This window comes from Narcine bancroftii, chromosome 8 (assembly GCF_036971445.1).
Source record: "Narcine bancroftii isolate sNarBan1 chromosome 8, sNarBan1.hap1, whole genome shotgun sequence".
Taxonomy (NCBI): domain Eukaryota; kingdom Metazoa; phylum Chordata; class Chondrichthyes; order Torpediniformes; family Narcinidae; genus Narcine; species Narcine bancroftii.
This window is the reverse complement of record NC_091476.1, coordinates 57,723,542-57,738,685: the sequence shown is the minus strand read 5'-3', so window position 1 is coordinate 57,738,685 and position 15,144 is coordinate 57,723,542. Positions and strand designations below refer to the sequence as shown.

General features: G+C 47.7%; 1 protein-coding gene across 3 annotated transcripts in view; it reads right to left on the bottom strand.

The window, feature by feature from the left end:
- The window catches only part of LOC138740725 (gamma-aminobutyric acid receptor subunit gamma-4-like), a 94,751-nt gene that overhangs the window by 16,589 nt on the left and 63,018 nt on the right, over positions 1–15,144 (bottom strand). For all 3 annotated transcript variants that reach the window (XM_069893790.1, XM_069893792.1, XM_069893791.1), the window contains exons 4-6: positions 13,401–13,483; positions 10,820–10,957; positions 3,759–3,911 (exon numbers count right to left, since the gene is read on the bottom strand). In XM_069893790.1, the coding sequence (XP_069749891.1) occupies positions 3,759–3,911; positions 10,820–10,957; positions 13,401–13,483 (374 nt within the window). The remainder of the gene's footprint in view (positions 1–3,758; positions 3,912–10,819; positions 10,958–13,400; positions 13,484–15,144) is intronic.

The window sequence follows — 15,144 nt, the reverse complement described above, 5'->3', positions numbered from 1 at the left end:
AGAGATTACCCCCTTTGCGGTCCTTCTTTTTAACTCCCTACCTAACTGCCTGTACTCACTTTTTAGGACCTCTTCTCTATTCCTCCCTATGTCATTGGTACCTACATGTACCACGACTTCTGGCTCCTGTCCCTCCAACTTTAGGATATCCGGGACACGAGCAGCAACATCCCAGACCCTGGCACAAGGGAGGCAAACCACCATCCGGTTCTCCTTGCTGTGTCCACAGAATCCCCTATCTGTCCTCTTAACTATGGAGTCCCCTACCACTATTGCCCTCCTCTTCCTTTCCCTACCTTTCTGAGCTATAGGGGCTGACCCTGTGCCAGAGGCACAGCCACTGCTGCTCCCCCCAACTTTGATGTCCTCCTCAACAGTACTCAAAGAGGCGTACTCATTGCTGAGGGTTACAGTCATAGGGCTCCTCTCTGGCACCTTACGTTTTTCTGTCCCTCTCCTAACTGTTACCCATCTTTCCTCCTCCCGTGGCCCTGGCGTGACCATCTGGCTGTAACTCCTGTCTATGACTTCCTCTGTTTCCCTAACCAGCCTGAGGTCATCGAGCTGCAGCTCTAGTTCCTTAACATGGTCCCTAAGAATCTGCAGCTCGACCCACCTAGTGTGGATATGGACATCAGGGAGTCTGGAAGACTCCCGGACCTCCCACATCTGGCACTCCCAACAACACACAGCCCTAACACTCATCCTTTACCCCAATGAAGTAATAATAAATACTATCTTACCTTAATGTGCAGTGACTCGTCCTCAACCTGTGCTCCCGCTCACTCGCTGTCGCTCCCAAAAACCTTTCCTTTACTTTAATACACTACCCAATGTGACCACTAGCACTGTCCAATCCTAACCAGTTTCCTTTAATTACTCACACCTGCACTCCCTATTCAATTACTGTCTCTGCACTAAACAGCAATCCCCACCTAAATTATTAACTCTTAATTAAGACTAAATGACCACTCTACTCACGTCCGTTCAGCACAGCACAGCACGCTCCCGCCTCTTCGCTCCTTGCCAACTGGACCTCAACTGAGGTAAGGTTTTCTTTGTTTTTAAAACTCCCTCCCCTGCTGATGTCATCACACGCCTGCGCACTAGCCCCCCTCCCCCTTTTAAATTTTAACTTAAAATTAAATTAACTACTTTAACTTTAAATTTACACCAACAAACCCTTCCCCTTACAATTTAAATAAATAAATACATACCTGACTTTTTAAATAAATAGATAAATTAGGACCACTCTACTCGCGTCCGTTCAGCACAGCACGCTCCCGCCTCTTCGCTCCTTACCAACTGGACCTCATCTGAGGTCCTAAGGGTTTCTACAGGTATATTAAGAGCAAAAGGATAGTAAGGGACAACAATGGTCCCATTGAAGATCAGAGTGGTCGGTTTTGTATGGAGCCAAAAGAGATGGGGGGGGGGTCTTAAATGGTTTATCTTGCATTTTATATACTCCTCAAGTACCTCATTTGCCCCATGTGGCCTATATCTGTTATATACCTCTCTCTTCTTCTGAACCTGATCTCCAATATCCCTTGAAAACTTGCTATCCTTGCCTTTAATCCTGACAGGAATAACCAAACTCTGTACTTTCAACATTTCACCTCCACTTACCAATCACATCCTTGCCTGAAAACAATATCCCAATACAAGATCCTTTCTCATTTCCTCAAATGTGGCCTTTCTCCAATTTAGAATCTCAACCCAAGGCCCAGACCTATTATTCTCCATAATTAACTTGAAACTAATGGCATTATGATCACTGGACCCAAAATGTTCCACTACATACACTTCTGTCACCTGTCCTGTCTCGTTCCCTAAAAGGAGATCCTGTATTGCACTCGCTCTAGTTGGTACCTCTATATATTGATTTAGAAAACTTTCCTGAACATATTTGACAAACTCCAAGCCATCCAGCCCTTTTACAGTGTGGGAGTCCCAGTCAATATGTGGAAAGTTAAAATCTCCTACTATCAGAAACTTATGTTTCCTGCAGCTATCTGCTATCTCTCTACAGATTTGCCCCTCCAAATCCTGTTGACTATTGGGTGGTCTATTATACAACCCCACAAGTGTGGTCATACCTTTCCTGTTCCTCAGTTCCACCCATATAGCCTCTGTGGATGAGCCCTCTGGTCCGTACTGCCTGAGCTCAGCTGTGATATTTTCCCCTTTCGTTCCCCCCTCCTCACCCCGTTCTATCACATCTACAGCAGCGGAAGCCTGGAACACTGAGCTGCCAGTCCTGCCCTGATGCAACTATTTCACCAGTAGCCACGATGTCATAATTCCATGTGCCAATCCCAGCTCATCTGCCTTTCCTACAATACTCCTTGTATTGAAAAGTTGCACTTTAGAACATTTCCACCACGTACCTTCCAACTCTCACCTTCTAATGTTACATGCAATTTTCACCTCATCTTTTCCCTCCTCCACTCCTCTATCTGCTCTGGTACTCTGGTTCCCATCCCCCTGCAAAACTAGTTTAAACCCATTGGAGCAGCACTGGCAAACCTTCCCGCAAGGATATTAATCCCCCTCCAGTTCAAACTGTCCCAAATTTCCTGGAAAAGCCCAATGATCCAGAAACCTGAACCCCTTCCTCCTGCACAATGTCTTTAGCCCTGTGTTACCCTCCTATTTCTAACCTCACCAGCATGGGTAGCAATCCTGAGGTCACAACCATGCAGACTGTTACTGTTCTACCTACTCCATTCATCTTGTCATCTTAACTATGGCTTTTCACTGAGTTATCAAGGGGAAAGTTGATTAATTTAAGATGAAGTAGTATGCATCCTTCTTCTGGGAACTGAACAGGCCCTGAGCCATTGCAACAGAAGGGATAGTGTAGGCTTGGGGAACCAGGGCCACTCTAATGGGCCGAGGCAGAGGCTTTCACCAATATCCCTGGTGACGTGCTGCTGTGGACTGGAGGTGGTGTGACCTATCAGCCACCTCTCACCCCAAGCTTGCCTAATCCTGTCGCTGCCTCACGGATGTGTTGCACAAATCACCAGACCCAGAGCCACACCGTTGATTGCCTTCAGAACTTTACACATTCCTGAATGGGTCGCAGAACCTACCCCTTCACCAGCAAAACCTAGGCACCTCGTGACTAACAGAGTCAACACACCATAAACTGAACTTTCTCCTTCAACTTCTCTGCTATTCCAGATAAACCCTGGGCCTATCACAGAGCTGCAGTCTCAGTGCTGAGCGAGACTTCCAGCCATTTCAGGCAAGGTCCAACCTTCTCACATGCTCCTCTCGCAAGGTCACTGATGCGCTCTGTTCATTCCCTTGCCAACACCACCTCTCCACAGTGCTCAACAATGCCAAACCCAGGACCTACCTCCTGTCCAGCTGCATCCCATTGCCCGTGTGCTCCACAAACCCAGCTCCCACCTACTATCCAGCTGTGTCCCACTCCCCATGGGCTCTACAAACCCACCACCCACCTCCTATCCAGCCGTGTCCCACTCCCCGTGTGCTCCACAAACCCAGCACCCACCTCCTGTCCAGCTGTGTCCCACTCCCCGTGTGCTCCACAAATCCAGCATTCACCTCCTGTCCAGCCGAGTCCCACTCCCCATGAACTCCACAAACCCAGCACCCACCTCCTGTCCAGACGAGTCCCACTCCCCGTGGGCTCCATAAACCTAGCACCCACCTCCTGTCCAGTCGTGTCCCACTCCCCGTGGGCTCCACAATCACAGCACCCACCTCCAAGACCTCATTCTCACCAAGTGTGGTTCTGGCTGGAGTCGAATCTCTTTTGATCCAAAATGAGACCCATGATAGTACAACAGTCAATATGCAGGGGATGTAGGTCTGGATCGCAAAGTATCCCATTCTTCTGCTTAAATCAAAGTAAACAGTCATTACCGTGTAGTCTCCTGTGTGAAACACAAAGAGAAGATGAATTAACACATGAGCTCATTCTCATGTGTTACAATTAACAGTTGCTACATTATTTTAGTCACTTCTGTGACTGTGATGATAAAGTCTTTGTTCCAAAAATTTGTTCAGGTCACAGAAATCTAAATTGGCCAAATTACAGTCACGAATGTAGCACAGACCCTTTGGTCCATCGGGTGGGTCCCTCCTGACCATCAGATACCCCCACATTAAAACAACATCGTTCAACCCCACATCCCCCTCAACTCTCCCCAGATTTTGCCTCTCACCCTTTACAGCAGACAATGAACCACACATGGATGGAGCACCCGGGGTATGTGGGGAACCCATGGAGGAGAGTGTGCAAATTCCACATGGACAGCATTGGAGGTGGGGTTGAACCCGCGACTCTAGAGCTGGGAGGCAACAGCACTACCCACTAAGCTGCTAGGCCACCTTTTTGTTGAGTTTCTCTGACTAATCAAGGCCCCTGAATTTCAGATGAGATGGGGAGAGTTTAAAGGGCATGCATAAGACAAGTATTTTACTCAGAGAGTGGTGGGTGCCTGGAATGGGCTACTAGGTATAGTGATGGAAGCAGATACAATAATGGCCTTCTAGACTGACACAAATGTAAAGCGAATGGAGGGATATACATCGGATGCAAGCAGAAGCGATTCAGATGAACTTCACATCATGTTCAGCACTGACTGAAGGGCCGAAAGACCTGTTGCTATGCTCTTTTCTAACCATAGGGGCAGAACTCATTGCAGCAACATGGGAACATTCTCCTCACTTACCTTCCCACCTCTGCCTGTGTCCCAGGCAATGGCTGCTGGGGTTAGCATTCCTTCTATTTATTCCTAACAATCTGCTTTACGGATGTGTCCAGTAGACACATGAGGATGGTCTGAAGCAGATAAACGGGGTGCTACAACGGGTGAGATATGCACCTGGGATACAGGAAAAGGGGTGTGCAGCGATTAAATCAAAGATAACGGCAGCAAAGTCGAAGGCCATTCAGCCCATCCTGCAAGTGCTGGCTGAGGACAGCTATTGGAGTGTTCCCTTACGGCTCATTTAGTGGCACAGTTAATGCAATGCTGCAGTGATCAGGACCGGGGCTCGAATCCCGCGCTTTCTGTAAGAATTTGTACATTCTCCTCGTGTCTGCATGGGTTTCCTCTGGATGCTCCGGTTTCCTTTCACATTTCAAAATGTACCAGGTCAATTGGGTGTAATTGGGCAGTGTGGGCTCGTGGGCCAAAAAGGCCTGTTACCGCACTGTACGTCTAAATGAAAAAATTAAAAATTAATGTCACCTTGGGAGCTTGTCCAAGTGAGAAGGAACTACCTTCTCTCAGGTAGCGAGCCCCAAACCCCACCACCTGTTACCCAGTCCCCTCCAATCCTTCCACCTTGCCAATACATACACACAGCACGGTAACTGGCCATTTCGCCCCACGACCCATGACGCCCAATTGCGCCCAATTAACCTATAGCCCCAAATGGAAACCAGAGCCCCTGGGGAAAACCCACGCAGACACGGGGAGAACGTACCAACACCTTACAGACAGTGCGGGATTTGAAGCCCAGTCCCAATCACTGGTGCTATAAAGGCATTGTGCTAACCATTTCACCAACCATGCTGCCCCTCATTGGGGAATGAGTCACATGCACAAAAGAAGGCAGGCAGGGAGGTGGCTCAACGCTGGCTTCAACTACTCTTCTGCACGGGTTCCTTCAGCACCCTCAATACTCGTCTTCAGCACCCTCAATACTCGCCCATCTCCATCTTGAATTGATTGAATGATCTGGCCCCCACTCCCCTGGGAGCAGTGCATTCCACAGATTTACATGCTCTCCACAGACTCCTCTATGTCACAGCACAAAGCCTTGTCCATTTTTATATTTTGTCATTAGATTTCCCCTTGAATCTGAAGACGGCTGGGGGCTTGGTATCTGGAATGGGCTGCCAGAGGAAACTGTTGTGGGCACACATTCCACAGCTCAGAAGACGTTTGGAGGGACAGGGAGGGGTTGGAAGGATATGGACCAAAATGCAGGCAAATGCAGCCCGGAATGCTAACATGGTTGACACGGATGAGCTGGGCTGAAGGGCTTGTTTCCTGCTGTGACTCTGACTCCATGGCTCTAAACCAACAACAGGCAAGCCAAGTTTACCAGCTATGGCAATGCCCATGTCAATTCCCTCTGCAGTGGCGTGCACGCAGCTACACCTGTGGCCTTATCTAACCCACGATTTTAACCTCTCTGGTCTGGCATTCTGTCCGAACTGCCATCCCCACCATCTGATTTCCCCTGTCATGCTACCTTCTGGAGTTGGTGACTATATATGGACTTGTTTACGACCCTTTCTCTCTTCTTCATAGCTCTCCGGGCTGAACGCAACATAAAAATGTGATGGAAAATCACACCATGTCACATTGCATCCACAGGAAGCAAAGGTAACAAGGTTTTGGGCTGGGCCTTTCATCGGGTACAAGCTGAAACAGGCCAGCACCTGAATCAAAGGTTGGGAGGGAGGGAGGAGAGGAGGGAGGAAGAGGCAGGGGAAGGAGCACAGTGCAACAGGTAAGAGATCATGGGAACAGGTGGAGGGGGTGAGAGGTTAAAGACAAAGGGAGGGGTAGCTCTGATAGGAAAGGGAAGGGAGAGGAGTAGGGAGCTGAAGGAAAGGACATGGAGGAATAAGGAGAGAGAGACTTGGGGAGGGGGGTTAACAGAAACTGGAGAAGTCAATGTTAATGCGGTCTGGTTCAAGACTGCTGAGAGAAAATACGAGGTGTGGTTCCTCCAGTTTGTGATGTCCTCAGTTTGGCAGAGCACGAGGCCATGATTAAACATTTCGGTATGGGAATGGTACATGGAATTAAAATGGTTGGCCCTGGAAGATCGTTTACTGTATCTGGTGCTCCCGTTGTGGCCCCCTCTAGACCAGGGAGACTGGACCCAGGCTGAAGAGATCATTTTGTTCACCACCTTTACTCTGCCATAACAAAGAAGACCTCCCAGTGGCCAACCATTTTCATTCCTCCTATCAGACAGGCACCCTTCTCAGCATTCCCCCTATCATTTCCCAGCTTCTACCCCCCTACCTGTATCGACTGATGAATCAGGTGTGCTCCTCCCACTGCTCCTCCCTCCTCTGCTCTCCTCCCCCACAGTTTCATTCAGGCATCTGCCTAGTTTTTCCCCCCCAGATTCCTAATGAAGAGCCCAGGCCCATATCATCGGTTACCCTTTACTTCGTCTAGATGCCACGTGACCTGCTGAGTTTAAATTTAAAAATTTTAGACATACAGCATGGTAACAGGCCATTTTGGCTCACAAGCCTGTGCTGCCCGATTGACCTACAATCCCGGTACATTTTGAACAGTAGGAGGAAACCAGAGCCCCTGAGGAAAACCCATGCAGACAGGGAAGAACATGCAAACTCCTTACAGATGGCATGGGATTCAAACCCTGGTCCTGATTGCTGGCGTTGTAACGGTACTGCGCTAACTGCTACATGGCCCATTCTCCAGCATGTTTGAGTACTTTATTCAACCCCAGCATCTGTAGACTTTCTAGTTTAACTTCTCTGCACTGAGCCCCCATTACAGCTGAATCAGTCCCTGATACCTTCACACTGCCCCAGTCAGAGAAGCAGCCGTCCGTGGAACCCAGATTTAAGAGCTCATGGGTCGTATGCATGAGCTGACGCATGAGCTGCAGGAGAGAAACTGGCAGCTCCATGCATGGACTCGGAGAGGATTGTGATCATGTGACTACAGGCAGCCTTTTCCCACTGAGGTCAGGTGAGACAGGAACTAGAGGGCATGGGTGAAAGGTGAAATGTTTAAAGGGAAGATGAGGGGGAATGTCTTCACACAAAGATGGTGTGAGTGTGGAATGCGCTGCCAGTTGAATTGGTGAATATGGGCTCAATTTTGATCCAAGAAAAGTTTGGATAGGGACATGGATGGGAGAGGTACAGAGGTAGAATAATTACTCAGTAAAGACAAGTTGGGCTGAAGGGTCTATTTCTGTTCTATAGTGTTCCATGGTTCTGGTTCAACAGGTTCTGATTTAACAGGTTTCTCACACTGTTTGTGACCCAGAGTGTTTAATAGCCGATTTTGGAGTGAGAACTGTTGTAGGAAATATGACACATAGTTTCTACCTGATTGAGTCCCTGGATGAGCATTAGAAATAGGAGCAGGAGTTGGCCATCTGGCCCGTTCATCCAGCTCCACTACTCAACGAGATTATGGCTGATCTGGCTGTGGACTCATCTCCATCTACCCACCTGTTCCTCATAACCCTTAATTCCCCTATGCTTCAAAAATCTATCTAACTCTCTCAAATATATTTAATGAGGCAGTCTCTACTGCTTCCTCGGGCAGAGAACTCCATAGATTCACCACTCTCTGGAAGAAGCAGTTCCTTCTCAGCTCCAAAATAAATCTACTTCCCTGAATCTTGAGGCTATGTCCCTGAGATTTCCACCCCCCCTCCCCCAATGCTTCTAAATTCTAATGAGTATAGTCCCAAGCTACTCAATCAACTCTTCACCTCTGGATTCCACTTGATGAACCCCCTCTCTACCGCCTCCAAAGCCTTTCACAAGTGAGGAAACCAGAACTGCATGAGGTGCCCCAGGTGCCCTGTAGAGTTGTAACAGAACCCCCCCCCCCCTCCCCACTCTGAAAGTCAATCCCTCCAGCCACCTTTGCTTCCTGGTGACACTGATGGTATGGATTTATTTCCTTGTCACCTCCAAATCAGATCTCCATATCCTGTATTATCCTCTGACAGTAAGAGGTGTTTCTGTCGATGGTGAATCTGTCCACTTTATGGCCGACAAAAACAAATTTTGTGTAATATTGCACTGTATTTATTACGTGACAATAAAATGAATTTTGAATAACATCCACTTTATGCTTCACTACAACCGTCTTGCAGTATTGTGTTTATTTGATCTTTGAAGTACAACTTGCTTCTTTCTCCATATTCTGGTACACACTGAACTTTACTGACTACAGCTTTGCATTCTCTGCAGATTATGATACTCTAACTGTAAGCTTATTATTGATATGCAAGATAAGTAACAGGGATCACATGTGGTCAATTAAGGTGGATAAGTCTCCTGGTACTGATGGGATTTTCCCCAGGACTGTAAGGGAGATCAGGGAACAAATAGTGGGGGCACTGACATTGATTTTTCAAAGATCACTGGAGGAGGGGTGGTACCACAGGATTGGAGGGCTGAAAATGTTCCATTGTTCAAAAAAGGCCAATATCGGCCAATAAGTTTGACTTCGGTGGTGGGGAAGGTTATGGAGGGTATTCTTCGAGATAATATATACGCATATCTGGATAGGCAGGGATTGATTAGGGGCACCCAGCATGGGTTTTTAAAAGGAGAGTCATGGTTGACGAACTTTGTTGAGTTTTTTGAGGACGTGACAAAAAAGGTGGATGAAGGTAGAGCGGTGGATGTGATCTATTTGGATTTTAGTAAGGCTTTTGATAAGGTTCCACATGGAAGGTTAATAAGGAAGGTTCAGTCACTAGGAATTAGTAGAGAGATTGTGACGTGGGTTCAGAGGTGGCTGGGAGATAGACAGCAGAGAGTCATGGTGGACAACTCTGCTATCTATACAGAGAGTATGTCAGGTTGGAAGCCTGTGACAAGCGGGATGCCTCAGGAATCAGTGCTGGGTCCCTTGTTGTTTATTATTTATATTAATGATTTAGAGGAGGGTGTGGTTAACTGGGTAAGCAAATATACAGATGATATGAAAATAGGGGGAGTGGTGGATAGTGAGGTAGATTTTCTTGGATTACAGAAGGATTTGGTTTGTTTGGAAGAGCAGGCTGAAAGATGGCAGATGCAATTCAATGTAGACAAGTGTGAGGTGTTGCATTTCGGTAAAAATAACTAGAATAGGACATATACAGTTAAGGGGAGGGCATTGAGGCATGCAGAGGAGCAAAGGGACCTGGAGGTTATGGTACAGAGTTCACTGAAGGTGGATTTCCATGTAGACAGGGTGGTTAAGAAGGCATATGATATGCTGGCCTTCATAAATCAGAGTATAGGAGCTGGGAGGTGATGCTGCAGCTGTTTAAGGCATTGGTGAGGCCAGGTTTGGAGTACTGTGCTCAGTTCTGGTCTCCAAATTATAGAAAGGATATAGATAAGGTAGAGAGGGTGCAGAGAAGGTTTACAAGGATGTTGCCTGGCTTACAGCATCTGGACTACAGGGCGAGATTAAGGAGACTGGGACTTTATTCATTGGAATGTTGATGACTGAGAGGGAACTTGATAGAGGTATTTAAAATTCATAATTTTAGACAGACTCTTTCCCCTGAGGGCAGGGGAGGTTGGAACAAGAGGCCATGAGTTAAGGGTAAGGGGGCAACAATTTAGGAGAAATATTAGAGGTGGCTTTTTCACTCAGCGAGTGGTGGCAGAATGGAATGAACTTCTGAATGAGATAGTTGCGTCAGGGTCCCTTGTGTCATTTAAGAAAAGGTTGGATGTGTACATGGAGGTGAGGGAGTTGAAGAGTTATTGGCGGTGAGCGGGAGGTTTGAGCTAGTGCAGTTGTTCTAGTGAACTGGTGCAGACTCGAAAGGACGACATGGCCTGTTTCCGCTCCATAAATGGTTATATGGTTATATATGGAATGTGGACACTGGGCCCTTTAAGAGGGATCAGGTGTAGACTTGGTCGACGGACTTTTAAGAGGGATCAGGTGTGGATTGTGGAGGGTAGGGTTGTGCAAACGACTCTATAATTACAGATGAGATACCAGAACCACCCATTGGGCTCCCTCCCTCCTGTCAGTGAGGCAGGTCATCCACTTCACCAGCCCCTGCCCTCAACTCTCCACACCTGCCGTTGTTTTCAGCAAGTCTGATGTGTTTCTCAGGCCGACAAAATCAAACTGGTACAGTCTCCAGGATCGCTGGTCTGCTACTTCAATGGAATACTTCCTCCACCGGTAGGTAATCTCCTCCTTTGGGTATCCATCTGTGGGGTACACCAAGGCACAAGGGTAAAACTATACACTGCTGGTCACAGGTGTAAACCAAACACCATGAGTCACAGGCGAAAATAACACACCACAGGTCACAGACATAAAACCATACACCATGTGTCACAGGTGTAAAACCATGTACTGCTGGTCACAGGCAGAAAACCACACATCACCAGTCACAGGTAGAAGATCACACACCACTGGTAACAGGTGGAAAAGCACACACCGCCAGTCACAGGCATTAAACCACACACCTGTTGTCTCAGGCAGAAAAGAGCACACTGCTGGTCACAGGCAGAAAACCACACCGCCAGTCACAGGTAGAAGATCACACACCACTGGTGACAGGTATAAAAGTGCACACCGGCAGTCACAGGCATTAAATTACACACTGCTGGTCACAGGTATAAAACTACACACTGGTGGTCACAGGCAGAAAACCACACACCGCCAGTCATGGGTATAAAACCACACACCGCTGGTTACAGGTGGAAAACTACACTCTGCTGGTCACTGGTGGGAAACCATACACCCTTCATCACAGGCAGAAAACCAAACACCATTGGTCACAGGCAGAAAACCACACACTGCTTGTCACAGGTAGAAAAACACACTACTGGTCACAGGCAGTAATCTACACACCTCCAATCACAGGCAGGCAACTCCAAGCCATTGGTCACAGATAGAATGCTACACACCACACCCACAGTAACACATGCCAGCTCCAACTAAGCACAGGTCCACATGAAGATAGAGCATCAAGCATTCCCAACACTGCATTCAGACCCTCCCTTCCACACTCTCCACTCCACCTCTCTCCTCTCCCCACATTCCCACTCCACCACACTCACTTCACCTCCCCCCCCCCAACATGAAACAGATTCAGGTGTGAGATCACACACCATTATGTTCAAGGACAGTTTCTTTCTTGCCTTGAATGAACTTTACACAAATGAAATAATGTCATTTTTATTCCGTACCAACTGATCTCACTCTGTGACATCTCATACCTCAAAACAATCTCTATCACTGCACCCTGGCAGACAGTACAATAAACTAGAACTTGATTTACACTCAGTGGCATTGCCATGACTCTTCCCTCCACACTGACCATCGCAGGGTTACATCTGATCCATAGCACAGCAGGAACAGCAACTCAAGAGTCAGGGTGTCCTGCAGGAAGTCAAGTCAGTCCAATGATGTGGACTCTTTTCCTGGACAAGTGAAGATCCAACATCCTTCAAGGAAAACTGAATCTGAGAGCTCTGCTGCCCTCCGAGAGGAATGTACTCCAAGGAACGGCCAGTACCCTCTTCATTTGTCCTGCAAGGTATTTATTCTTCAATCAACATTTTAACGGTCGACCACCTGGTTAAATTATTTCACTGCTGCCTGTCAAATCCTGTTACACATCACCAGATTCCACCTCTTCTCTGCGTTGTTGCTGATGAAGCCAACTAATATCGTTCCATCGGCAAACTTGGAGCTGGATCTGGTGATGCAGTCGTGGGTCAGTAGCATGAACAGGGGTGGACTGAGCACATAGCCCTGGGGTGTGGCAGTACTCAGCGTGATGTGTCATGGGAGGTCATGTTGCCATTGTGTAATACATTGGTGAGGCGCAATTTGGAGGAGTGTGGTCACCGTGCAATAAGCCTGATGCTGTCAAGCCAGTGAGGGTGCAGTGGAGATTTATGAGGATGTTGCCAGGGCTCAGGGAGCTGAGCTAGAGGGAGAGGTTGAGTAGGCTAGGGGTTTATTACTTGGAGTGCAGGAGGATGAGGGGTGATCTCACAGAAACCTGTACAAAATCATGACAGGAATGGATCCAGTGAATGCAGAGTAGTGGAATCTGTAACCAGAGGACACAGGTTTAATTTGAGAGGGGAGTGATTAACAGTATCCTCAGGGAGGTGGGTGTAAGGAACGGGCTGCTGGAGGAGGTGGTTGAATCAGGTACTATGGCAATGTTTAAGAAACATTGGATGGAACGGGTCAGTGTTTGGTCCGAGAGGTAAGGGTGGGACTGGTGTGGGTGAGACATTTTGGTTGGCAACGGGCAGGTGGGCTGAAGGGCCTGTTCCCACCTCGTGTCCCGATGAGTTTCTTCTCCATTTCAACACTGGGGTGGTGGACCCTCACATGTGCAGTGAAATGTAAGACTCTGTCTTACTTTGTCCAGTGCCCTTCACAGAAACCTACAGGACCTGGAGTTCCCGGGCAGTCTCCCCTAAGCCTGCTTAGCTTCTGAGATGCGGTCTCCCCTAAGCCTGCTTAGCTTCTGAGATCAGACAATCCCAGGTGTATTCAGGCTATGGGGACGGAGAGGGAGAGATGGAGGGAGAGAAAGATAATGGAAGGCGAGGGAGGGAGAGACAATGCCATTCTGAGGGGTGGTGGGGGAGGCGGGCAAGGTTGCATTGAGTACACACTTACAGCTGGAGAAGACTAGAGGGCAGGACTGTTCGTCCATGGGGAAGTTGTGCAGATAGAGCTGGCACTCTGCCTCAATGGTCAGTCTGCAAAGGAGAGAAATACATGCTGTCAACTGCACTGTTTACGGTTGGAGCCTGCAAAATGACCGCCCTCCCTTTCCCTCTCTGCCGAAGGCCTCAAACATCCCCACAACCACCACACCAGCTCACTCAGCCACTGTAACAGTAAACTTAATGCGGTTTGTTACACAGCAGATTTGTCAAAGTCAAGTGCGTAGTTATTTTTAGTGACGGTCAAAACTCAGGAGGCCATTCAGCCCATTGATTGCCAGCAGCCACATTACCTTTTTTGGGTCTGCGCTTATCTGAGCTGTGATTGGCTCCATTTCTACCCCACAAAAGCTGAAACCTCAGCTTTAAGCAGAAAGGGTTTACCTTGATTTACCCCATCCCCACTTGCATCTTTTACCCAAACCTTTGAGTCTGTGTCTCCAGGTCCTTGTAACACCTGCTGATGGAACAGCTTGTCTCTGCTGAAGCAGGTTTATGTCCACCTCTGTCACCTTTGTCACTTTAACTCCAGGAACCTTTTTGAGGAACCTTCAGAGTCTGTGGAGCAGGTGAGTTGAGACATAAGCTGGCACTCCTATTGTAGCCTTACCCATAGAACCATGGAACACTTTAGCACAGAAACAGCCCCTGTGGCCCATCTAGACTGTGCCAATCCATTATTCTGTCTCATTCAACTTACCTGCACCCAGACCATAGCTCTCCATTCCCCTCCCATCCATGTACCTGGCCAAATTTTGCTTTAATGTCAAAATTGAGCCCACATTCACCACTTCAGCTGGCAGCTCATTCCACACCGCCACTATCCTCTACATGAAGAAGCTCCCCCTAATATTCCCTTTAAACATTTTATCTTTAAGTTTTAACGCATGTCCTTTTGTTCTTGTCCCACCAAAACTCAGTGTGAAAAAACCTGCTTGTGTTGATCTATACCCCTCAAATTTTGTATGCTCCAGGGAATAAAGTCCTAATCTGTTTAACCTTTCCCTGAAACTTAGCTCAAGTCCCTGGAACAGCTTTGTAAATCTTCTGTGTATTCTTTCAATCTTATTGATACCTTTGTTGCAGTTTGGTGACCAAAACTGCACACAATACTCCAAATTTTGCCTCACCAATGTCTTATACAACTTTACCATATCATCTCAACTCCTGTACTCAGTATTTTGATTTATGAAGGCCAATATGCCAAAAGCTCTCTTTATAACTGTGTCCACCTGTGATGCCATTTTCAGGGAATTATGTATCTGTATTCCCAGATCCCTTTGTCCCTCCGCACTCCTCAGTGCCCGACCATTTACAGTGTATGTTCTACCTTGGTAGAACATACCTGCTGCTTTGCCACTTTTCAGTTGTTCAATTGCCTTATATGTCTCTTCCCGGGTAAGGATCTCATCCAGCTCTAGCCTCAAGGGTGTTGAGGGAGCTGGAGCAGGGCGGATTCTTGGACTGAGCGGTTGGCACTAAAAAGGGATTGGAAGTATTCTGACCATTGACTGAGGATGGAGATCTTGCCGCTGAGGAGGACTTTGCCGTCTGAGCTGCGCAGAGGACTTTGGACTTGGGATGAGGGGCCGTACACAGCCTTTAGTGTCTCATAAAAACCCTTGAAGTCGCCAATGTCGGCTGGGTTCGTTTGGCGAGGCTTGTCCACCACTCATTTTGCATCTCCCGGAGTT